This window comes from Salvelinus fontinalis, chromosome 7, assembly GCF_029448725.1.
Source record: "Salvelinus fontinalis isolate EN_2023a chromosome 7, ASM2944872v1, whole genome shotgun sequence".
Taxonomy (NCBI): Eukaryota; Metazoa; Chordata; class Actinopteri; order Salmoniformes; family Salmonidae; genus Salvelinus; species Salvelinus fontinalis.
In genome coordinates this window covers 33293227-33319736 of record NC_074671.1, presented here as the reverse complement: position 1 = coordinate 33319736, position 26510 = coordinate 33293227, and the positions used below count along the sequence as shown (strand labels likewise).

The following is a 26510-nucleotide window of genomic DNA, read 5'->3' as shown; positions in this document are numbered from 1 at the left end:
ATCTAGGATGAGGTCTTCCCTGTCCATGTAATCTTATCAATTAGGATCTAAAAGGCTAAACTGATTTGAGAGCAGCACTTCTACTCAGATGCTGGACACATACCGCCCCTGTAAAAAGGGTGTCCAAACTCACCTACAGGGAAAGACAAAAACAAAAAAGGGAAACAAGAGCACTGGTGGGGTGCTTCTGGCCCGAGGTAAACCGCATCTTGGTCGTAAGGCAGCATTCTCACCTGAAGGTAGGGCAGGCCAGCCAAATAGGAACGATTAGTCGGCCGCCCAGGGCGGATTAGTCGGCCGCCCAGGGCGGCAGTGATAAGCAGTAGGCCTAACCACTGTCAGCAGGGGCGCAAATTATTATCCATGCCCAGTGTGCCTCTCCACGGTGTTGTCGGAGAGACACAATGTTCAGTAAAAAAAATTGACATAAATCATGTAGCCTATAGCCTACGGTACAAAAAGTGCAGTTTTCTGTAGCCTATAGGCTGGAGATACTTTGTACATCATGCATGTTTCTCTGATCAAATAGCCTAACCTAAATGGAGCCCAATCAAATAAAAAAAAATGTGCTTAGATGTGAATATGACATTTTAACAAACCATAAAAACAGGAAAGGTCAAAATCTGGAATGGAAAATCAGGCTCCTAACAACTGCTGCCCAGGAATTTCAACCAATGATGTATATAAACCCTGGATTGCTATCGATTGGCCATTGAATAGAGTAGCCACCGGTCAGCCATATTGGTACCCCTCAGGAAGAGCAGTGGTATAGGAATGAAGGACAAAAACACTTAAGGAAAATGTTTATATATTTGTTTATATAAAATGTTAAAAACTAATGTAGACATTAATAAATGCATTTGTAAAGCTTCCAAAATATTTTTTACAATGGCGGAGTACCAAGATGGCTTTAATACAGCGCCCCCTGCCAGTCATCCAGGGTTTATATACACTACATGAACAAAATATGTGGACACCTGTTATAAAGTGGTTGAATACTTATTGACTGAAGACATTTCAGCTTTTAATACATTTGTGAAAAATTCAAAAAACATAATTCCACTTACATAAAATTTATATTTTTTCCATTTTAAATTCAGGCTGAAACAAAATGTGGAAAAAGTAAAAAGGGGTGTGAATGCTTTCTATATACAGTACATGACCAAAAATATGTGGACATGTACTCATTCCAAAATCACAGGCATTATTATGGAGTTGGACCCCCCTTTGCTGCTATAACACCCTCCACTCTTCTGGGAAAGCATTCCACTAGATGTTGGAACATTCCTGTGGGGACTTGCTTCCATTCAGCCTCGAGAGCATTAGTGAGATCGGGCACTGAAGTTGGGCAGTTGAAGTTGAGCCGTTTTTGCTCCTAGACCTTTCCACTTCACAATAACAGCACTTAGTTGACCGGGGCAGCTCTAGCTGGGCAGAAATTTGACTTACTGACTTGTTAGAAAGGTGGCATCCTATGATGGTGGCATGTTGAAAGTCACTGAGCTCTTCAGTAAGGCCATTCTACTGCCAATGTTTGTCTATGGAGATTGCATGGCTATGTGCTCGATTTCATACACCTGTCAGCAACGGGTGTGGCTGAAATAGTTTCGACCCGTGGGCTAAATTGGCATGAATCAGTGGGCGGCAGAACAGCCAGGACTGGGCCTGCATGAGAGAATACAGTTACAAATACTTGGGTGCTTTTCCTGTACATTTCTCAGAAGAGCTTCTGTCTGCAAACTACTTCATCCTGTAACTAACTTTCACAGAGAGGTGTAAACAGGGGTTTTCTTGTTACTTTAGTTGACTGACTTTATTGTCCCCATGGGGAAATTTTGTTGCAGTGTCATGTACACATTTAAAGTGGCGTTTAAATAGAATACAACTTCCATAACAGTTACACACAATTATAAAGAGACTAGCCTGCTGGCCTAATTGGGTTGATAGGACCATTAGCCCGAGCTATTTATGAGGGATATCCCACCTGGCACAAATTATTGTCTAGTTCTTTTTTTCCTGCCAAGGGGTGCCCTATACCTGTGCCCAGAGGGGAGTAGTTCAAAGTCCGGGTACAAGGGGTGGCTTGGGTCTAAAATGATTTTGTGAGCCTTGGAGGGGCCTGACCTGAAAGATCTCATCCAGGCCTGTTTGACTCAAAGTACCTTGCTTGTTGTGGTGATAATCCTTCCCAGCATATTTCCCTGGCTGACAGTGGCATTGCCAAACCAACAAACAATACAGCAAGTTTTTAAAAATACTCAAAGGATTTGTAAAACAGAGTCAGTATAGTACAATTGACATTAACAGGCTACATGACCAAGGCGGCTAAGGCCCTATTCCCACTACGAGATATGAAGGAGAGTCTGAGGAGCGGTATGGCGAAAGAGAATTTCACTTTACAACTCACATTACATCCTTGCCTAGCGTTGTGGCTGGCAACGCGACATTCTTGGTCCGCAGCTCAAATTGACTAAATATCGTAGTAGCCACTATCCAGTAAACACAAACTATTCAACAATGGCTAACTTTGTCTCAAACATATTACATGATTGAATAATGCAACCAAACCATATTAAACCAATCAAAACAATTATGTGCAGGCAATTGCTACAGCATGTCTTCATCATTTAACATTAGCCTATCAAAAATGAAAGATTAACCCTCTCATACAAATAATTGAAAGTACAGTAGGCCTACCTTACAACATCACAACAAACCAGGCTTCATTAAATGCAAATCATTGCATGTGGTAAAAGCAAACTGCGACTGAAAACGTGGATATAGGTGAATTCCCCACTACAAGCTGTTCTATATGGAAGCCACCAATTATTTTAAATAAAATGACTCATGATTTGTCAACGTGCACAATAAATGCTACAGTCTGATCAACTGTAGCCTACCGATAACAACCAGAGCTGCAGGTAACCTAGAGAAGCCCGTGCGCTCTGATCCCATTGGGGCCTGTGGAAACGTAACGTCATGTTTTTATAGCCTAAGCAATGTATTTATAGCCTAAAGTAGGTAAACATTTTTGGGTTCGGAGAAAATGTGAACGTGGTCGATATTCACACTTCGGGTGGCTAGGCTACCTAGGCCTTTTTAATCCAAAATGATTGACTGGGATTAAACCAATCAAGACAATAGTGATGACATGGTGTGTGAGGATAATTTTTTATTACTGATGCAAAGGCCTACATGATCCAACCCTGCATACAGCCATCGCAACACTGTTCATTTTTGTTCAACTGCAGTTGTCTCTTTGTAAAGGATTTTCATCCTCCCTGAGCCAGGAGTTTTCCCAGGGTATTTATGTTTAAACCATATGACCTGATATAATAATCTGGTCTCCATCACAGCCAAAATAAAAACTATTTTTTACAGCTGGTTTATTACTACATCCTACGCTACAACTAAGGTTTGGAGTTGGTTAGGTTAGCCTGCTACCCGATCGGGAATGGACTTCCATAGTTTTACGTGGATAAGTGCTGCCGGCAGCTACAACGTCAATTACAGAATGGTAGCCTAGTGGTTAGAGCGTTGGGCCAGTAAACGAAAGGTTGCTAGTTCTAATCCCCGAGCTGACAAGGTAAAAATCTGTCGTTCTGCCCCTGAACAAAGCAGTTAACCCACTGTTCCTAGGCAGTCATTGTAAATAAGATGTTGTTCTTAACTGACTTGCCTAGTTAAATAAAAGGTTAAATAAAAAAAATTAAAATGTAGCAGGCTGTTAGTGCAATTTCAAGTTAAAACTTGATTCAAATATTAGGAAAATGTCTATTACGTTGTAGCCGTTTCAAAAACATTGCTCTGCCATTACCATATACACCGTAGCTGTGTTAGCTTAACGAGACAACTCTGTTTACACTGCCCTGCTTCAAGGGGAACGAGTGTCGTGAACTACCTCCGGAGGTAGAGGTCGAGACGTAGTAAGCGCACAAGTTTACATTTGTGTAACAGACGGTATTTTTACAGAAAGTCTATTAAGTGCGAAGAGGCTCCAAGATTGAGGTAAAGCAGTTCAAATTGGCAGGGTTAGACGTGGGTAGCCCAGTGTGTCAGAGAGATGGGGTTACACAATTGACCTTTGTCTTGGATGGTCTCTATCTAGTCAAAAAGGTCAAATGCAGGACAGTCAGCGTTGAAACTGAACGTGAAAAAACAGAGTTCGTATGACTACTGCTTGTGTTTAAAAGACCACTTTTCGGTTAATTTAGTGACTTAGACGGTTATGTTTACATTGTATTCAACACTTAACCTGAAGAAGAAAAAAAAGGGTTAAAACACTCCCTTCACAGTGGAGTTGGTGCTAACATAAACCCTAAAAAAAAAAACGAACATACCTTAGATTCCCAAGCCTAGCAGCACAAAAGGGCAGATCATAATCTCACAATCATAGAACTGTTTTAAAAAGAGGAGTGCGCGTGTCCGTCATTCACAACACATTACTGGCAAAATGAAACGCATGACGGTTCACAAACAACAATAGGAAACATTGGTCACGAGACGTGAGCGGGGCTGCTCAGTGTGTCTGCCGGTGTGTGAGCGTACAGGAAGGTTTGCGACAGCGGTACTCAACAAGGTTACAGGAAGCTGAGTGAGAAGAGTGGAAACTTTCTAAAGCATTAGCGGTTAGCGCTCTATCCGTTTCTATAATTAGTCTACTACATCCTTCAGAGTGTCCCACACTACTAAAGTCGACATGTGTGTAAAAATAGAGGCCATGCCGAACACGGGTACTCACGCTTTTTTAATGTCCTCCGCCGAAGCGTTTCTCTGGACCCCTAAAATCTGGTAGTATTCCGTCATGGTTGTTTTTCTCTGTGGTTCCTTCTAGACAGCCGTCTTTAGCCGTCGCTCTGCAGAGGGAGCAAAGCGCCGTTAAAAAAAATTAAAAAAAACAATGCGGAGGAACTCAATGAGGGGAAAAGCACAACAAAGTGGGGCCGTGAGAGGCAGCCATGTGTGACAGCTAAGAAACCTCCCCTCCCTCCAGGCCCAGCGGGGTGAGGATAGAAGAGGGGGGGGCAGGGTATTTCACAGGATGGCACAGCTAAACAATGTAATCAACTGCCCTTAAAATAGAGCCCTCTTGAGAGCGCGAGAGAGAGAGAGCGCAAGAGAGAGAGAGAAATGGGAGAAAGAAAGGGGCGCGAGAGCGAGCTGGGGACAAGACTTAAGCTAACATTAGCTCTAATATTACATAATGATGGGGTAGAGTGGATACCCTGGCCTGCCAAAATAAGTAAGAGTGAAATTGTGATTTACGATTGCATATGGACGAATGAAGAACAGAAGCCACAACACCCAAGTGACCCCCTTTCCATAAGCATTTCTTTACTGATATCATAGGCGGCCTGGAGCACCAGGCGAAACATGCCCAGCTATACAGTACTTCCATCCCATACAAGTCTGCCATTTCATCGCTGCTTAATGTGGCCAATGGGAGGCAGCTTTGAAAAGAGAATAAACTCCAAAGTGGAGCTCTATGGGACGTCGTCTTCCCCTGTCAATTTACAGCCCCAGTAGTCATCTGCATGATCCACCAGACAGTGTTAACATCACTCCTGTACCACACGTTCAACCCCCACTGACACCCCAGTCACACTGTGCACTCTATTAACTTTACATATTAACAGTCCAATTACAACTCAATTAACATACCGTATCTATCACTTACATCAACTTTGGTCATAGAAAAATTCCTAAAATCCTCTTTAAAACAAGTTGATTCAATGCAAAAGTGTGTGTGTTTGACCCTTTCCAAGCATGTGAGAGTTATAACATTAGGGACAGGTCAAAATTTACTGGAGGGGGGGTGTTCCAAAATAGGGAACGGTTGTCCATCTTTTTTTTTGTTGCTTTGGAGAGGTTTTTGTGGTTATTTAAATTGGGCACAGGGGAGGGTAGTGCATTTTCCCCCATGGTTTACATTCTCTTTTGGAGATTTTACTATAGAATTTCTTCCATACTAGCCAAATGTCCTCATGTGCTTGCATGTACCTCCCCCTATATGTTTTGGTCCCTTATGCTTTTCTGTGTGCTAACTTTTACTATACCACAGGTCAGTATAATCTACCAGTGTAACAGTATATCCAGTCCTCTATCCACCATTCATAGTGACAATAGTGGTAGGTGGATCGTTTGTCCAGATTTGCAATAGGCTAATAATACCACATAAGCGCATTCAAAGCTGCATCCATTTTTAATATGAATCCACTACCATCAATAGGATTTTTTTAAAATTTTATTTCAACTTTATTTAACCAGGTAGGCTAGTTGAGAACAGGTTCTCATTTACAACTGCGACCTGGCCAAGATAAAGCATAGCAGTGTGAACAGACAACAGAGTTACACATGGAGTAAACAATAAGTCAATAACACAGTAGGAAAAAAAGAAAATTGTCTATATACATTGTGTGCAAAAGGCATGAGGTAGGCAATAAATAGGCCATAGGAGCGAATAATTACAATTTAGCAGATTAACACTGGAGTGATAAATCATCAGATGATCATGTGCAAGTAGAGATACTGGTGTGCAAAAGAGCAGAAAACTAAATAAAAACAGTAAGGGGATGAGGTAGGTAAATTGGGTGGGCTGTTTACAGATGGACTATGTACAGCGGAGGCGATCGGTTAGCTGCTCAGATAGCAGATGTTTAAAGTTGGTGAGGGAAATAAGTCTCCCACTTCAGCGATTTTTGAAATTCGTTCCAGTCACAGGCAGCAGAGAACTGGAAGGAAAGGCAGCCAAATGAGGGGTTGGCTTTTGGGATGATCAGTGAGATATACCTGCTGGAGCGCGTGCTACGGGTGGGTGTTGTTATCGTGGCCAGTGAACTGAGATAAGGCAGAGCTTTACCTAGCATGGACTTATAGATGACCTGGAGCCAGTGGGTCTGGCGACAAATATGTAGCGAGGGCCAGCCGACTAAAGCATACAGGTCGCAGTGGTGGGTGGTATAAGGTATTTTAGTAACAAAACGGATGGCACTATGATAAACTGCATCTAGTTTGCCGAGTAGAGTATTGGAAGCTATTTTGTAGATGACATCGCCGAAGTCGAGGATCGGTAGGCTAGTCAGTTTTACTAGGGTAAGTTTGGCGGCGTGAGTGGAGGAGGCTTTGTTGCGAAATAGAAAGCCGATTCTTGATTTGATTTTGGATTGGAGCTGTTTAATATGAGTCTGGAAGGAGAGTTTACAGTCTAGCCAGACACCTAGGTATTTATAGATGTCCATATATTCTAGGTCGGAACCGTTCAGGGTGGTGATGTTAGTCGGGCGGGCGGGTGCAGGCAGCGAACGGTTGAAAAGCATGCATTTGGTTTTACTAGCGTTTAAGAGCAGTTGGAGGCCACAGAAGGAGTGTTGTATGGCATTGAAGCTCGTTTGGAGGTTAGATAGCACAGTGTCCAAGGAAGGGCCAGAAGTATACAGAATGGTGTCGTCTGCGTAGAGGTGGATCAGGGAATCGCCCTGATAGGCAGGGCTGATAGGCAGCAGAAAGGCCAGGTCCCTCATTGCGCATGAAAGGATAGTGAAGACATGAGACACGCAGCTCAAAAAGCTCCCCTATTGATCTTGTTTAGGGACAATACAAATGATCCTACCCTAGACTAGCCTACAACACAATGAATAATTGCATTGTTGTTTTCAAGTGAGTACAAAAATCTACTCCCAGCTGCAGTGACAATGTCATTTTCAATAACGGCGCAAAATTCCTGTGATTTTAATATTTCATTTGGATCAGTTGTGGGTCTACTCAACAGTTTATAAGGTCTAGAAAGACACCTTAGCAGGCCAGTCTGGCTGTATTTTTACTTTTGATACAGAGACGTGCTGTCTGTTGCAGATCATCATTCTCCAAAGTCGTCCTATAAAAATTTGAATAAATAATAATGTGGTCACATATGCTCCAGGCAGGCCCAGTTATTTAGGAAAGCTTAACTTGCGCTCTGCTTCCTCTCCAATCCGAGCAGCTATTCCCCACGCACCCGAAAGCTTCAATACAGCCTTAATATTTAGAAAATCCCTTTTAACATGTGAACTGCAACAATTTCAAAGATTTGACTGAGTTACAGTTCATAAAAAGGAAATCAGTCAATTTAAATTCATTAGGCTCTAAATCTATGGATTTCACATTACTGGGAATACAGATATGCATCTGTGACCAACAGATATTTATATAGTGCACTACTTTTGACCAGAGCCCATGGTTAAAAGTAGTGCACTATATAGGGAATAGGATGCCATTTAGGACTAATCCCCGAGAGCATGTCGCTTTACTTCAGGTCTGTCCTCACTGCTCTGTCCTGTCCGTCTACAATTGAGATCTGCTGTCTAAGGGACTTCCATTGGGCTACGTAGAAATGGAAACCCTAACAGAAGACACACCGTTGAAAAGTTGCTTCTCTCGGTTAGCCATGTGGCCGTTCAGCAGATACAATGTACTATCGGTAGGTATGCACCTTGAGCTATTTACTTTTTTACCTGGTAATCTTGCACAATAGGGCATGTCCTGTTTTGATGACTGGAGTATTGGATCTCTATCTCTCAACTTTTTTGTTTCACAATGCTCCATTTGTACTCTTTTTAAACATCTGATGTGATTTCCAAATAAACCGGGAATACCAGGCCTCAGGCAGAGACCTAGTCACGTTATGACTGCTACTTAGTCATGGATGTTTCATTACGTGTTGAACAATGTGAGGCCACAGTAAGGAAATCATGCCGATTTTTCTCCCGGTGTTGTGTGAAGGATCTCCTTTTTAGACCAGGGGCCGTATGTATCGAGCATTTCAGAGTAGGAGTGCGGATCTAGAATCAGGTCCCTCCCTGTGTAGGTCATCTTATTCTTTGTGATCTGAAGGCAACGCTGAGACACTTGATAAACACAGCTCTTGCTCTCTATATGTTTCCTTTCCTATACCCCCTGTAGCGCTCACTTGGCTCCCTATATACACCCACTAGGTATACATTGTATGCACTATACATTCTAGGAAATATCTCATCTGCTGCTACACTGAAGAAGAAAAAAAATATATATATATAAATACAACATGTAAAGTGTTAGTTTCATGAGCTGAAATAAAATATCCCAGAAATGTTCCATCCGCACAAAGCTCTCAATGTTGTGCACAAATTTGTTTACATCCCTGTTAGTGAGCATTTCTCCATTGCCAAGATAATCCATCCGGGTGTGGCATATCAAGAAGCTGATTTAAGCAGCATGATCATTACACAGGTGCATCTTGGGCTGGGGACAACAAAACGGCACTCTAAAATCTGCCGTTTTGTCACACAACACAATGCCACAGATATCAAATTGAGGGAGTGTGCAATTTGGCATGCTGACTGCAGGAATGTCCACCAGAACTGTTACCAGAATTTAATGTTAATTTCTCTACCATAAGCCGCCACCAACGTCTATTTTGGAGAATTTGGCAGTACGTACAACTGGCCTCAACTGCAGACCACGTGTAACCGTGCCAGCCAAGGACCTCCACATCCAGCTTCTTCGCCTTCATCAGAAACCATCTCAGGGAAGCTCGTTGTCCTCACCAGGGTCATGACCTGACTGCAGTTTAGCGTCGTAACTGACTTCAGTAGGGAAATGCTCACCTTTTGATGACCACTGACGTTGCTGGAGAAGTGTGTCCTTCATGGACTTATCCCAGTTTCAACTGTACCGCCTGATCAAATCCTATGTGAAGAAGATGTGACACGCTGCTTGAGGCAAATCGTGGTCACACCAGATACTGACTGGTTTTCTGATACACGCCCCTACTTTAAAAAATAAAATAGGGAATAGGATGCCATTTAGGACTTAGCCTCGAGTACCTTACTGTAGCAGTTAGTCTGTTGTCGCAAATCAAAAATAATTAATAACTACACTGTAGTCACGGTCAAACGATCCATACTCAACCATGAAATGTTGTTATTCCAAAAGCTATGAACCCGTCAAGTGTTAAATCCTAGCTGAAAGAGAGTGAGAAACAGACAGGCTGCGTTTACACAGGCAGCCAATTTATTTTATTATTTATTTTCATTAATTGGTCTTTTGACTTATCAGCTCTGAAAAATATCTGATGTGAAAAGATCTAATGCGATTTGTCAAAAGACCAAATAGAGGTAAAAATATCAGAATTGGCCTGGCTGTGTAAACGCAGCCAGAGACAGATCTGTTTACATATTAATCTACAGTGGAAGAATCTCTCTGCTGTTTACAATGGCCTGCAAATGACCTTAAACACAAACTTCCCTTGTCTTACTCTGACATAGCGCTCAGTAGATACACAAACCAGGTAAACAGACTACAAACACCATTACTCCACAGCACACTAATTATGGGTCAAATTAGCCTTGTCCTCAACTAAACCCAAAACCGTAGAGCAGCCCAAGTTCTTCAAAGATAGATGGAGAAAACACGACCAGCGAAAGTCAGACATGTTCAAAGTTAATAGCCATGTCAACTATATCAAACAATACTTACCAAAGATAGAAAAACGGCATAAACATACGTTTTAAAACAAACTGATACATGAAGGATAGTAGTCAAGTAATATGTTCTTTAACCACAAACAAGCTGGTAAACAATGAAATCAACTTTGTAGAACAATCATTTACCAGTTCCACTGGGAGTCCAGTTGTATCCTGTTTGTTTGCTATTAATAACCTCTGTGCCCTTCTCTGCTCTGTTAGTTTGTGAGCTGGGGGGTGGGCAGATGCCTCATACCCCTCCTGGTTGGCACGGTGATGGTAAACCTCCAGTAGGCCTAGTCAGTGCTGCTGTCCCAAAGCAGGGGACACTCCTCTCTTCATCCTACACTTTCTCTTTCCCTCTCGTTGGTAATTTTCCTTCGTTTGCTCAGTCCTTTCCCTGTAGTTGTTCTCTCGCACCCTTCCAATAGAACTAGATCAAGAATAAGAGTCATGCTCAATAGACATACAGATAAGCGCAGGACCTATATTCATAAAATGTCTCAGAATTGAACTGCTGATCTAGGATCCGTCTTGGCTTTTAGACCATAGTGAATAAGACATCATGGACAGGGGAACTGATTCTAGAACAGCACTCCTACTCTGATACGGCCCTGGCCACTGACCCATCTCATGACTTTCTCAAAAATATCAATGTCTTGACTCAAGGCACACGTACTGCAAGTCTCCCTCAGCCCTCATGTCCGTGCTAGCTAATGGATTAGAATACTGTCGGCGTTTGACAGCTACCTGTGGCCCTGAGCTCTGAATGTGGGTCAATCAATCCCACAATGCCTCAGTGCATCAAATCCCTACTCAATGCAATGATCGATGCCATTCGTTCCACAGTATTGAACTGTTACAGTGGCCAAGCATAGAGCTAGACTGCTGGCTAATGGACAGGAAATGCAGGTCATCCCGACCAATTACAGTTTGGCATTGTTAGAGAGGGCAAAACAAATGTGCCATGTTATTAGATGAACGGCCAAACAGTTGAGTTATGATAATGTCTAGGGCATCACTTTTTGAACTTGTGACAATACCTTATTCAAATGCAACAATCCTACAATAAAGACAGAATCAGCAGTAGGGGGAAACGGCGCCACAGGCCGCCCCACCACCATTGGTGTTATTTTTGATGCCGATCTGAGGATCGTCGCGCAGCATGGTAAAAACAATAAAAAATTGACGCTGTCCAAGTGGTTCTTGGTTGCCGAGTTTAGGTTCAATGCATCAGTCTGTGGTACCGTCTATTTACAATATCTATTATCCAGCTATACAGAGTGGTGTTGAGGCTATACAGTATTTGTTTATAATTACATCGTTTACAAACAGGGATGAAGAAAGCTTATATTTTGGGTTCTGTTGGGGTAGGACAGTTGAAAAAAGCTCATGAGACATTAATGAATGACATTCAAGAATAATAATAATAATAATATATATACACACACAGTCAAAAGTTGGGACACCTACTCATTCACGGGTTTGTCTATTTTTACTATTTTCTACATTGTAGAATAATAAAGACATCAAAACTATGAAATAACACATGGAATTATGTAGTAAACAAAAAAGGGTTAAATCAAAATATATGAGATTCTTCAAAGTAGCCACCCTTTCCCTTGATGACAGCTTTGCACACTCTTGGCATTCTCTCAACCAGCTTCACCTGGAATGCTTTTCCAACAGTCTTGAAGGAGGTCCCACATATGCTGAGCACTTGTTGGCTACTTTTCCTTCATTCTGTGGTCCAACTCATCCCAAACCATCTCAATTGGGTTAAGGTTGGGTAATTGTGGAGGCCAGGTCATCTGATGCAGCACTCCATCACTCTCCTTCTTGGTCAAATAGCCCTTACACAGCATGGAGGTTTGATGGGTAATTTTCCTGTTGAAAAACAAATGATAGTGGGACTAAGCACAAACCAGATGGGATGGCGTATCGCTGCAGAATGCTGTGGATAGTGATGCTGGTTAAGTGTGCCTTGAATTTTAAATAAATCACTGACAGTGTCACCAGCAAAGCACCCCCACAGCATCACACCTCCATGCTTCACAGTGGGAACCACACATGCGGAAGTCATCCGTTCACCTACTCTGCATCTCACAAAGACAAGGCGGATGGAACCAAAAATGTCAAATTTGGACTCAGACCAAAGGACCGATTTCTACCGGTCTAATGTCAATTGCTCGTGTTTCTTGGTCCAAGCAAGTCTCTTCTTATTATTGGTGTCCTTCAGTAGTGGTTTCTTTGCAGTAATTTGACCATGAAGGCCTGATTCACGCAGTCTCCTCTGAACAGGAGATGTGTCTTACTTGAACTCTGTGAAGCATTTATTTGGGCTGCAATCTGAGGTGCAGTTAACTCTAATGAACTTATCCTCTGCAGCGGAGATAACTCTGTGTCTTCTTTTCCTGTGGCGGTCCTCATGAGAGCCAGTTGCATCATAACGTTTGATGGTTTTTGCAACTGCGCTTGAAGAAACTTTCAGAGTTCTTGAAATTTTCCAGATTGACCTTCATGTCTTAAAAGTAATGATGGACTGTAATTTCTCTTTGCTTATTTGGAGCTGTTCTTGCCATAATATGGACTTGTTTTTTTACAAAATAGGGCCATCTTCTGTATACCACCCCTACCTTGTCACAACAACTGATTGGCTCGAACGCATTAAAGGAAAGAAATTCCACAAATGAACTTAAGGCACACCTGTTAATTGAAATGCATTCCAGGTGACTACCTCATGAAGTTGGTGTGCAAAGCTGTCATCAAAGCAAACGGTGGCTACTATGAAGAATCTCAAATGAATTTGATTTGTTTAACTCTTTTGTAAATTCTCCCGAAACACCATTTTCACATGGGGTCACGACCCTTAGTTTGGGAACCGCTGATGTAGAGTAAGGCATTGTTGTCAGAATAGATAGATGCAGTTCAATGCATGATTAATATAATTCACCAACATATATTTGTTGGACTACCAAGACTACTATAATGTTGTAAAATCACAGCTGACCTGGAACATTGCTTGGTTCCTCCACCCAGTCGGGATGCACTGTTTCAGCTTGAATTTATGTAGCAAGCTAATAAACACGGAGCCTAACGTTAGCTAGCTAGCTGCTGGGAGGATGTAGTCATTGGACGAGTGGGTGAGTGGCCGACTTTTTCCCGCCATATCTTTTTGGCCACAGTTAAATACAGTATGCAGGTGTCATTTGGTGAGCAAGCAAGAAATGAGAATCTCTTTGCTAGCTAGCTATGCTGAACCCGAATGACTGTTACAGTTAGCATAACTCTTAGTTTTGAGTCAGAGGTTGGGTTAAATGCGGAAGACAGATTTCAGTTGTGCAACTGACCAGGTATCCCCTTTTCCTAGTTGTCAGTCAAATGCATCAAATGGGCGGGCAGGCAGGCAAGTTCCCATTCAGTTGTCAAAACGTGAATTGGGACAAGTATGCATTGGCAGGCACAGCCTGGTCTCAGACTAGACGTAACATAGTAATCTGGGACACCCAAATATGTTATGTCTAGTTTTGTTACATAAGACAGATGGTTGTTGTGGAAATTCAACACAGGGACACTCAGTCAATATTTAATTAATCATTCCTTATTAACAGCAAGCTGGAAAGGTCAGTCTACCTTAGATGAATAAAGTACCGGTCTGAAGTGAGCTCCCTCGGGTCAGTCCCGTTAGATCTCCTATATACTGCTTACACAGACATGTCATTTTTGCATGATTTTGTTTATTCATTATTCACAATTAATATATCACTAACGTTTGGTTCATGCATGTGACCGACCAATACCTCACGAGGCTTCTTCTCTCCGAGCAGAGACCTTGAAACTGGAGATATCACCTTACGTTCTCTAAACAATGTTCGAAAAATGCTTGTTCAATTCTGCCCACAAACTTTCTATGGGATTGAGTTCAGGGCTTTGTGATGGCCACTCCAATACGTTGACTTTGTCATCCTTAAGCCATTTTGCCACAACTTTGGAAGTATGCTTGGGGTCATTGTCCATTTGGAAGACCCATTTGTTTTAACTGATGTCTTCAGATATTGCTTCAATATATCCACATAATTTTCCTACCTCATGATGCCATCTATTTTGTGAAGTGCATCAGTCCCTCCTGCAGTAAAGCACCCCCACAACATGATGCTGCCATCCCCGTGCTTCACGGTTGGGGTGGTGTTCTTTGACTTGCAAACCTCCCCCTTTTTCCTCCAAACATAGTGATGGTCATTATGGCCAAACAGCTCTATTTTTGTTTCATCAGACCAGAGGACATTTCTCAGAAAAGTACAATCTTTGTCCCCATGTGCAGTTGCAAACCATAGTCTGGCTTTTTTAATGGCAGTTTTGGAGCAGTGGATTCTTCCTTGCTGAGTGGCCTTTCGAATATGTCAATATAGGACTCGTTTTACTGTGGATATAAATACGTTTGTACCCGTTTCCTCCAGCCTCTTCACAAGGTCCTTTGCTGTTGTTCTGGGATTGATTTGCACTTTTCGCAACAAAGTACGTTCATCTCTTGGAGACAGAATGCATCTCCTTCCTGAGCGGTATGACGGTTGCATGGTGTTTATACTTGTGTACTATTGTTTGTACAGATGAACATGGTACCTTCAGGCGTTTGGAAATTGCTCACAAGGATGAACCAGACTTGTGGAGGTCTACAATTTTTTCTGAGGTCTTGGCTGATTTCTTTTGATTTTCCCATGATGCCAAGCAAAGAGGCACTGAGTTTGAAGGTAGGCCTTGAAATACATCCACAGGTACACCTCCAATTGACTCAAATGATGTCAATTAGCCTATCAGAAGCTTCTAAAGCCATGACAATTTTCTGGAATTTTCAAAGCTGTTTAAAAAAAGGCACAGTCAACTTAGTGTTTGTAAACTTCTGACCCACTGGAATTGTGATAGTGAAATAATCTGTCTGTAAACAATTGTTGGACAAATGTATGGTGTCATGCAAAGTAGATGTCCTAACAGACTTGCCAAAACTATAGTTTGTTAACAAGAAATTTGTGGAGTGGTTGAAAAACGAGTTTTAATGACTCCAACCTAAGTGTATGTAAACTTCCAACTTCAACTGTAAATGTCCCGCGGTTAGCCAAAAGCTAATTTGCACCCGTAGCCCCTGGGCAGGTAAGGGCATTTACACAGCCACTATACAAATACTCATTAAAACAATACAAATACATTACATCCAATAATATATCATTCTAACAACAACACTATCATTATCTGAAGAAGAAAACTAAGAGACGGCAGAAGAACAAGTGCAGGGAGGGAGGGGGGGGGGGTGGTCAACCATGCCCGTAATTGATATAGGCTTGTTTAAAATAGTTTATTCGTGGTATCAGGTTGATCGTGGAGGTCTGCACACTGCAAAATGTATAGTAATTTAGACAAAAAAATGCATTGAGATACCGATCCGTCATCAACATGCCACTCGTGACAAAAGCTACAGTTAATGTCATTGCCAGAATCCATAAATTAAATTGTGTAATGAAGCATATGTGTAACTGTTTGAAGCAAAGGTCTTAACTTCTTATGGCTGGGGGGGCAGTATTGAGTAGCTTGGATGAATAAGGTGCCCAGAGTAAAACTGCCTGCTACTCAGGCCCAGAAGCTAAGAAGCATATTATTAGTAGATTTGGATAGAAAACACTGAAGTTTCTAAAACTGTTTGAATGATTTCTGTTATATTCAGACCTCATATGGCAGGCAAAAACCTGAGAAATAAAATCCAACCAGGAAGTGGGAAATCTGAGGTTTGTAGATTTTCAAGTAATTGCCTATCCAAGATAGGAAATGCAATAGGACCAAATGTACACTAATGCTTCCACTAGATGTCAACAGTCTTTAGAACCTTGTTTCAAGCTTCTACTGTGAAGGGGGAGCGAATAAGAGCTGTTTGACTAAGGGGTCTGGCAGAATGCCATGAGCTAAATCATGCGCGCAGCCGTGAGAGCGAGCTGCATTCTTTCATGTCTTAAGACAATGGAATTGTCTGGTTGGAATATTATTGAAGATTTATGATAAAAACATCCTAAAGATTGATTCTATACATCGTTTGACATGTTTTTACGAACTGTAATGGAACTGCTTTGACTTTGTCTGGACTAAGTGCCAGCGCCTTATGAATTTGGATTTGTGAACTAAACACGCAAACAAAAAGGAGGTATGACGACATAAATTATGGACTTTATCAAACAAAAAACATTTGTGGAACTGGGATTCCTGGGAGTGCATTCCGATGAAGATCAAAGGTTAATGAATATTTATAATGCTATTTCCGACTTCTGTTGACTCCACAACATGGCGGGTATCTGTATGGCTTGTTTTGGTGGCGCTGTACTCAGATTGTTCCATGGTGTGCTTTCGCTGTAAAGCTTTTTTGAAATCTGACACAGCAGTTGCATTAAGGAGAAGTATATCTTTAATTCCATGCATAACACTTGTATTTTCATCAACATTTATGAGTATTTCTGTAGATTGATGTGGCTCTCTGCAAAATCACCGGATGTTTTGGAAGCAAAACATTACATTGGCGCGTTATGTTCAGTAAACAGATTTTTGGATATAAATATGAACTTTATGTTTCTGACCGTTTGAGCAGACACATGCACATTTATGGCCTGCTGGAGGTCCTTTTGCAGGGCTCTGGCAGTGCACCTCCTTGCACTAAGGCGGAGGTACCGGTCCTGCTGCTGGGTTGTTGCCCTCCTACGGCCTCCTCCACGTCTCCTGATGTACTGGCCTGTCTCCTGGTAGGGCCTCCATGCTCTGGACACTACTCTGACAGACACAGCAAACCTTTTTGCCACAGTTCGCATTGATGTGCCATCCTGGATGAACTGCACTACCTGAGCCACTTGTGTGGGTTGTAAGACTCCGTCTCATGCTACCACTAGAGTGAGAGCACCGCCAGCATTCAAAAGTGACCAAAACATCAGCCAGGAAGCATAGGAACTGAGAAGTGGTCTGTGGTCACCACCTGCAGAATCACTCCTGTTTTGGGGGGTGTCTTGCTAATTGCCTATAATTTCCACCTTTTGTCTATTCCATTTGCACAACAGCATGTGAAATGTATTGTCAATCAGTGTTGCTTCCTAAGTGGACAGTTTGATTTCACAGAAGTGTGATTGACTTGGAGTTACATTGTGTTGTTTAAGTGTTCCCTTTATTTTTTTGAGCAGTGTATATATATACAGATATATATCTATCTATCTATCTATCTATCTATCTCTATCTCTAGATATATAGATATAAGTATATCAGTATATCAGTTTTGGAAACTGTGGAGTGTTTTCTATCCTAATCTGTAAATTATATGCATATTCTACGATCTGGGCCAGAGAAAATGTCAGTTTAAGTTGGGCACGTTATTTTTTTTTTTTAAACGTTAAGGCCTAGGGTGGTTGGTAACATATTGTATGTTTGCAAATTCATAACATATTGTACATTTTTCAAATTTGTAACATAACACAAATTATAATTGTTAACATATCATATGAAGTGAGTGATGACATCAACAAATTAATACATACCATACGAAAGGTAACATATCATACTAAATGGAGTGTGATTTACGTACAGAATAATACAAAATGCTCCAAGACCAGGTTGGCAGGGAAGCTGCAGAAGGGGCGAGCAGGCTACTATTCCCCATCGTTTAGCAGTGCAATTTTGATAGCCAACTACAAGCTGAAAAAGTTGAGGGTTTATCTACCGTTTCCTCATCTCACTCTGGCTAACATTAGCTGTTGATCTTGTTGTTGTTGATGTGAATTGGCAACAGGGTGAGACCCATGAAAAGGTATGCTGTTTGATCAATAGGACTGTAAAATTCCCAAATGTAAGAGGTTTAATTTACTGCAGTGTCTGTCTATTAATTGCCAAACTGTATGGCTGCTTTCCCACTTTTCACAAATGCTCTACGTCATACCCAAACATTCTATGAATGTATGAAAATGTGTAAATGACAATATAAGTGGTCGCATATAACCCCCCCGCTTCTTGCTGGGGTGGTATATGAACAGATTTTAACACGATTTCATGTTGCTAAAACGCTGTAAGTTCCACTTTTAAAGCCGCATGCAAATGGTGCAGGAAATGTACCCTTGCATTCTCATTCCAGCTGGTTGCTAGGGTAACTGAGTTGTGTGAGTAACAGCTGAAGGTACAGAGGTTATGTTGAGGGGGGTTATTAGTGTGAACAGATGCAGACAAGGTACCTAGCCTCAGAGCCTACCCTGTTAGAAGTGGAGAGAGACGCATACTGAAGATGTTTGTTCTCAGTGTGTAAGCCGAGCAGACTAAGTTCACACACGTTCAGTTTATTAGGCTATAGTCTCTTGAAAGACAAAACATAAAAATGTTAGGTTACATCTGTCGGGAGGCTGAGGGATATGGATTATGAAAAACATTTTTACCGGTGGCCAGTATTTTTTTTTGTAGAGTCACTCATTATTTCTGGCGAATCACAATTTCGCAGGGGTGCACTTGGGGGTCGGCCGATCTGGCCCAATCTTGCGAGATTCGATTCTGGGTTGCCGAGACTAAAACAAACATTTTCAGTTTGTTTTGGCATTATACTGTAGTGCTGTGCCAAATTACATTTCAAGGTGGAAGCTTCTGAATACAATATCTGATGAAAGCAATTAAAAGATCTTTCATGGGGATTCATGAAAACTAGAAAAACAAGTGAGCACACAAGGGTGCCAAGATGTTAAATCTTCCCAGACGGTTTGATTCAATTGCCAAATCCAACTGTGGTAAAATGAGGGGGGAAAATTGTTTGAGTTTGGACATATACCCATGGGGCCAGCATAATCTCATGTCTAACGATGCCGTGCGCCACACAACTTGTCCAGGCAGTTTATAAATATTGTACACTCTTAAATCTATTTGACTGGATTGACTATCATCTAGAGTCCATAGTATTAACGCCCCCATACAAACTCAGTTGGTACAACTGACGTAGAACGCATTTGACAAAACTGTTGTGATCGAACTGAGCGTTTGTCCAAACAAAAATGTTTACACAGCTCTTGTGGAGACAATACTTTTGTGCAGACAAACTCCGTTGCGTCACAAGAATATCGGTTGTATCATAACCATTGTGCCAAATGTGTTAAGCAACCCGAGTGTGTACGGGCCAGTATGAAGAAGTCAAACCTCACCAATAATGCCTTTGTAAAGGAAAGATAGTCAGTAGAAGTAGGCTACTCTAACAGAGGTTCCTATCGCCCGGGGCAGGTTCTAAAATATGACGACTCACTTCTTTGCCAACTACTGAAAAAGTTACAGCCAGGGATATGGGGGAAGTGAGACAGTTCTTCTCCCTAATTCTATTAGCTCTTCCTAAGAACTCAGTGTAAAACTCATGGGGAAAAAAACTTGTTTTAGATTCACATTTGTCTGTGATGGTAAGAATCGGGTCTAGTAGTTAGGGGGATGCATAGAACTACAAACAGTATCAGACATTCAAGTTAATTCATGCATAACTTCTGTATGTAGGCTACATGAAATGTAACTCGTTTTCAGAACTGGCATCTAGTGAGAACGTGGTTTATGTGACATAGGGAACAACACGATGTGCATTCAATCCCCAGATTAGTGGCACCATGCTGTAAAGTCATTGTGAGCCCACTGGAATTCAGGCATCTTAATGGACTCCTGTCCTCTGCTAGACAGTTGGCCCTATCTTGTGGCAGTTGAGGTGGTAATTCAATGACATAATTAATAGTTACTGTGCTCTCTTTATGAAGAAAGCATCACCTATGCCTCATTACTTACAGTAAAATACTTTATAATTCATTGTTTTGTAATATGCTTAGTGGCAAAGAATGGCAATTGATACAGTTTAAGTCGGAAGTTTACACAGACTTAGGTTGGAGTCGTTAAAACTTGGTTTTCAACCACTCCACAACTTGCTTGTTAACAAACTATAGTTTTGGCAAGTCGGTTAGGACATCTACTTTGTAAACAATTGTTGGAAAAATTACTTGTGTCATGCACAGACAGATTATTCCACTGCATCACAATTCCAGTGGGTCAGACGTTTACATGCACTAAGTTGACTGTGGCTTTAAACAGCTTGGAAAATTCCAGAAAATTATGTCATGGCTTTAGAAGTTTCTGATAGGCTAATTGACATCATTTGAGTCAATTGGAGGAGGTGTACCTGTGGATGTATTTCAAGGCCCACCTTCAAACTCAGTGCCTCTTTGCTTGACATCATGGGAAAATCAAACGAAATCAGCCAAGACCTCAGAAAAAAAATTGTAGACCTTCACAAGTCTGGTTCATCCTTGGGAGCAATTTCCAAACGCCTGAAGGTACCACGTTCATCTGTACAAACAATAGTAAGAAAGTATAAACACCATGGGATCACGCAACCGTCATACCGCTCAGGAAGGAGACGCGTTCTGTCTCCTAGAGATGAACATACTTTGTTGCGAAAAGTGCAAATCAATCCTAGAACAACAGCAAAGGACCTTGTGAAGATGCTGGAGGAAACTGGTACAAAAGTATCTATATCCACAGTAAAACGAGTCCTATATCGACATAACCTGAAAGGCCGCTCAGCAAAGAAGAATCCACTGCTCCAAAACCACCATAAAAAAGCCAGACTACGGTTTGCAACTGCACATGGGGACAAAGATCGTACTTTTTGGAGAAATGTCCTCTGGTCTAGAAAATAGAAAAAATACAAAAATAGAACTGTTTGGCCATAATGATCATCGTTATGTTTGGAGGAAAAAGGGGGAGGCTTGCAAGCCGAAGAACACCATCCCAACCGTGAAGCACACCATCCCAACCGTGAAGCACGGGGGTGGCAGCATCATGTTGTGGGGGTGCTTTGCTGCAGGAGGGACTGGTGCACTTCTAAAAATAGATGGCATCATGAGAAGGAAAATGATGTGGATATATTAGAAGCAACATCAAGACATCAGTCAGGAAGTTTATGTTTGGTCGCAAATGGGTCTTCTAAATGGACAATAACCCCAAGCATACTTCCAAAGTTGTTGCAAAATGGCTTAAGGACAACAAAGTCAATGTATTGGAGTAGCAATCACAAAGCCCCGACCTCAATCCTATAGAAAAGTTGTGGGCAGAACTGAAAAAGCGTGTGCAACCAAGGAGGCCTACAAACCTGACTCAGTTACACCAGCTGTGTCAGGAGGAATGGGCCAAAATTCACCCAACTTATTGTGGGAAGCTTGTGGAAGGCTACCCAAAACCTTTGACCCAAGTTAAACAATTTAAAGGCAACGCTACCAAATACTAATTGAGTGCATGTAAACTTCTGACCCACTGGGAATGTGATGAAAGAAATAAAAGCTGAAATTAATCATTCTCTCTTCTATTATTCTGACATGTCACATTCTTAAAATAAAGTGGTGATCCTAACTCACCTAAGACAGGGAATTTTTACTATGATTAAATGTCAGGAATTGTGAAAAACTGAGTTTAAATGTATTTGGCTCAGGTGTCTAGACTTCCGACTTCAACTGTAAATATTGAAGATAGCGTTTTTGTCATTCTAGATTTGATAATAATAAGTCTTCACTATCTCCTTGAAATGTTATATCAAAGGAGTGTCATTAGCATATTGTATACTTCTGATGCCAATGCTGCACTGACAAAAACAAATACCATAGGAACTGTCTGGTTGAATACATTGAACTAAGTTAGTGACTGTTGATATGGCATCTGTCATTGGGAAACATTGCCCTGCCCTTCAGCATAAATGCATGGTACCCATTAGCCCAAAATGTACTCTTAGGGAGCCTACCATTGCTCCTTAAGGTCCTTATATGTTATTTTCAGAGGGAGACTGTCTCTGGCAGCTAAATACTCCATCTAAATGTGAATTGATTCTCAAATGCGATACGTTCTAGAAACATGAGTCTCTTTACTTTCATATCACATCCAAATCATTTCGCAAATATACACTTACTGTAGACTGTTTCAACCGGCTTCCGAGTTTTCAGCTGATAGTATTTTTCAGTGACAACAGGTTTCTGGCGGCCTTCTGTTGACATGCTAAATAGCTCATTAGCACTGGTGGTCCCTCTGTCTTCTATCTGTTATGCTAAACACGCATTGTAACATGGAGATACCGCCATGTGGGAACACTAACCCTACAAAAGGTGTGTATCAACGTAACCTTTTCTTTCTCACTGATATGAAAGATAAGGTCTTTATGCTTCCAAACCAATATTTATTTAAACTTTAACTAGGCAAGTTAGTTAAGAACAAAAACTATTATTTTACAATGACGCCTACCCCGGCCTAACCATAACCCGGACGACGCTGGGCCAATTGTGCGCCGATGAACTAAGTGATGCTGTTATCAGGGCTCTTATCAAAACTCCCCCTTACTGAAGACGCCTTCGTCCAATGACTCGTATGTGTACTGAAATGGCACAGATTCATTATCAAGGGCTAGGTACCTGTACATTGATCAAAAGCAATAACTAATATGACACCCATTGAAACAATATTCTATACCTATGGTGAAGTTCATTTGAGCTGAATGAAGGGCTTCAAATACGCAGCTGCAACAGAATAAAGTCAAGTGACAGCGGCTCTACACCGCAAGGTTGCGACATTGAAACACTTAGGTCAGTGTTTCCCCAACTCCAGTCCTCGGGTACCCCAAGCACATATTTTTGTTGTGGCCCCGGACAAGGACACCTGAACGTACTTGTCATCAAGCCCTTGACTTGTTGAATCCGGTGTTTTTGTCTGGGACTACAACAAAAATGTGTGCTGTTGGGGGTACTCGGGGACCGAAATTGGAAACACTGGTCTACGTGGGCTCGCGACGCTGACAGGAACGAGACGTTACAGCAGATTTGAACACTGACACAATTACTGCGTTCAAGGCAAATTGGAACTCGAAAGAAACACGAGCTCCGACAGATTTTTTAATGGTCATCCAACTCAGATTTCAAAGTCCAATTTCGGGTATCTTTCTAGAGGTCGACTTTCCCGACCTGAAAATCACTGAGGTCGTGAGTTGACCTCGCCCCACCAAATCAACCATCACCAGCGACAACATTAGCGTCCAAAAAAAATGAAAAAAATGCGCTCACCTTCCACCCCAGCTGAAGAAATGTCCCCGTGCCTTCGTTTACTGACCTATGTGAATTCCAATTAACTAGGTTTTGTTTTTAGCAATCCGTCTATGGTTGGAAACTGTGCGTCTCCGGAAATTCTGCTCGTGCTTGTGGTACCTCATCAGTGTTTGAACTGAGCAACGCTTTCTCAGATGTCATATATACATGGATAGTCTCGTGACTGTAAAACACCCGTATGCCAATAGGAGCTGTGCAAATGATGCGCTCTGCGCACATGTGAACAACTGTCACTTCCTGCATTAGAGAGAGAGGGATTGGGAACAGTTGTGAATGGTACGCGGAAATTTGTTAATGTTCTGGAAATGGCCAATTTGCTCGAAGGGTCATTGACATTACTCAACACCGTTGAATGCGAAAGTATTGGAAAGGTTAAATTCTATCACGCAAATTCACGCCTTCTGCTGAGCAAACGTAGCCTGATGTAGTCTGCAAATGGGGTTTTTATAATCTCATTCAATGGCATTGAATAAGTAATGGAATTTTCTAAACTACATGGGCAAGAATTGAACATTTCCTGGCTATTTGGATAGATCTAAAGGTAATGCGTAGCCTAAACCTTATTTTGATCCAGTGAATAGGCAAATAACCCAATTGAAATTACAATACCCCTAATAGTAAATCTAAAATTATTCAATTAGACCATTTAGTCTATTCCTGAATCTTTATGAAATTGACCCCGAAACGGAGCAGCCAAGCCTGCTTGGATTTCACCGACTGTTCAACTGTAATTATACCAGCTCGAGATGACGATTACCCACAATGACATTGAAGCGGTCAAGGCCGTCTGCAGGTGCCAGGGACGCAGTCTCAATGAAAGTGATAGATAGTCTATTAATTACGGACATTGTGGCGGTCAATATCTAATTAGCTTCGTGAACAGGGCCTATAAGGAAAATAGGATCAGAATATGGAGCGCAATAGATATGAAGTGGACGTTTATGGCACAATATTATATTTTCTCATGAGAGGGAGATAATTTCACTTTAGTGCATCTCTATGGGCCGGTTTCCCGGACACAGCTTAAGTCTTGGCCGAAAAAAGCATGCTCAATGGAGTCTCCATTGAAATGGCTTTTTATAGAACTAAGATTCATATGTGTAAGAAAACGCCCTATTATGTCTAATAATGTTATTCTTAAGCAATAAGGCCCGAGGGGGTGTGGTATATGGCCAATATACCATGGCCAAGGGCTGTACATTTCCATTTAACCCATACAAGTTCTTGAGTCACTTCCACGTTTATACTGTCAGTGGTTTTAAGCAGTTATGATTATCAGGCCTATATGGTTATTCATTTGTTTAGGCAAATTGTTCTAGGTTTTGATGCTCAATTGTCTATTTAAGCAATAAGTCCCCAGGGGGTGTGGTATATGGCCAATATGCCATGGCCAAGGGCTGTTCTTATGCAAGACGCAACGATATTATAAACTGAGTAGTTGAGCCCTGCATGCTGATTGGCTGACAGCCTTTGTATATCAGACCATATACCACGGGTGTGACAAAACATTTATTTTGCTGTTCTTATTAAGTTGGTACCAGTTTATAATAGCAATAAGGCACCGCGGGGGTTTGTGGTATATGGGTTGAATCCAGGCACTCCGCTTTGCGTCTTGCACAAGAACAGCCCTTAGCCGTGGTATATTGATCGTATAATTGCTTAAATAGACAATAGAGCATCAAAACAATTTGGAACAATTTGCCTAAACAAATCAATAACCATATAGGCCTGATAATCATAACTGCTTAAAACCACTGACAGTAAAAACGTGGACGTGACTCAAGAACTTGTGTGGGTTAAATGGAAATGTACACAAATCAAAGCCAAGGTATGTGACACTCCCCCAGTCGTGCCTGCGCTAGCTTAACCATGACGCAGCATCACGTCGGAAACAGAGCATTATGGTGAACTTTTATGCAAATATGGTGACTCTGTCATTGAGAAGATATTACTTTAATTTGATCAAACATCACTATTTATTTATAAATAGAGGGAAATAGTGAATTGTATTGCAGTTACTTTTAAGCATTTTTTCTTTTCAGTGTCAAATTCAGTGTAAACTAGGCCTACCTATCAATTAGTGTCAGATCTCTTTTCCGTCAGGTGCATAAATTGGCCACACGATGGCGCTCGTGTTCAAGAAACCACAAAGCCTCCAGAGGCGTTTTTATATGTGCATTTTTTGCTGAGGAGAAAAAATATGAGCCTGAGAAAGATCTGAGCTCAAAGGGACATGTCACTCATAAATGAAAGTTTTTCCGATGTTTTCAGACCACAAAAGTAGTATAATGTCAAAATGAAACCAGGTCCCACATGTCGTGGTTGTGTAGATCCAGCTACAGTACCAGTCAAAAGTTTAGACACATCTACTCATTCAATTTTTTAATATATTTTTTTACTATTTTCTACATTGTAGAATAATAGTGAAGACATCAAAACTATGAAATAACACATATGGAATCATGTAGTAAACAAAAAAGTATTAAACAAATTAATATGCATTTTATATTTTATATTCTTCAAAGTAGCCACCCTTTGCCTTGATGACAGCTTTGCACACTCTTGGCTTTCTCTCAATCAGCTTGGCTTTCTCTCAATCAGCTTCACGAGGAATGCTTTTCCAACAGTCTTGAAGGAGTTCCCACATATGCTGAGAACTTGTTGGCTGTTTTTCCTTCACTCTGTGGTCCAACTCATCCCAAACCATCTCAATTGGGTTGAGGTTGGGTGATTGTGGAGGCCAGGTCATCTAATGCAGCACTCCATCACTCTCCTTCTTGGTCAAATAGCCCTTACACACCCTGGAGGTGTGTTGGATCATTGTCTTGTTGAAAAACAAATGATAGTCCCACTAAGCGCAAACCAGATGGGATGACAT

General features: G+C 41.5%; 1 protein-coding gene across 6 annotated transcripts in view; it reads right to left on the bottom strand.

The window, feature by feature from the left end:
* The window catches only part of dnajb6b (DnaJ heat shock protein family (Hsp40) member B6b), a 53229-nt gene extending 29430 nt beyond the window's left edge, over positions 1–23799 (bottom strand). For 3 of the 6 annotated variants that reach the window (XM_055929223.1, XM_055929227.1, XM_055929228.1), the window contains exons 1-2: positions 23591–23798; positions 4742–4856 (exon numbers count right to left, since the gene is read on the bottom strand). In XM_055929223.1, coding sequence (XP_055785198.1) covers positions 4742–4806 — 65 coding nt within the window. In that variant the 5' untranslated portion in view covers positions 4807–4856; positions 23591–23798. Of the gene's footprint in view, positions 1–4741; positions 5114–23590 lie in introns of those variants that run through there. The other 3 variants (XM_055929226.1, XM_055929229.1, XM_055929225.1) reach the window with 3 other exon arrangements.
* Between the last annotated feature and the right edge of the window lie 2711 nt (positions 23800–26510).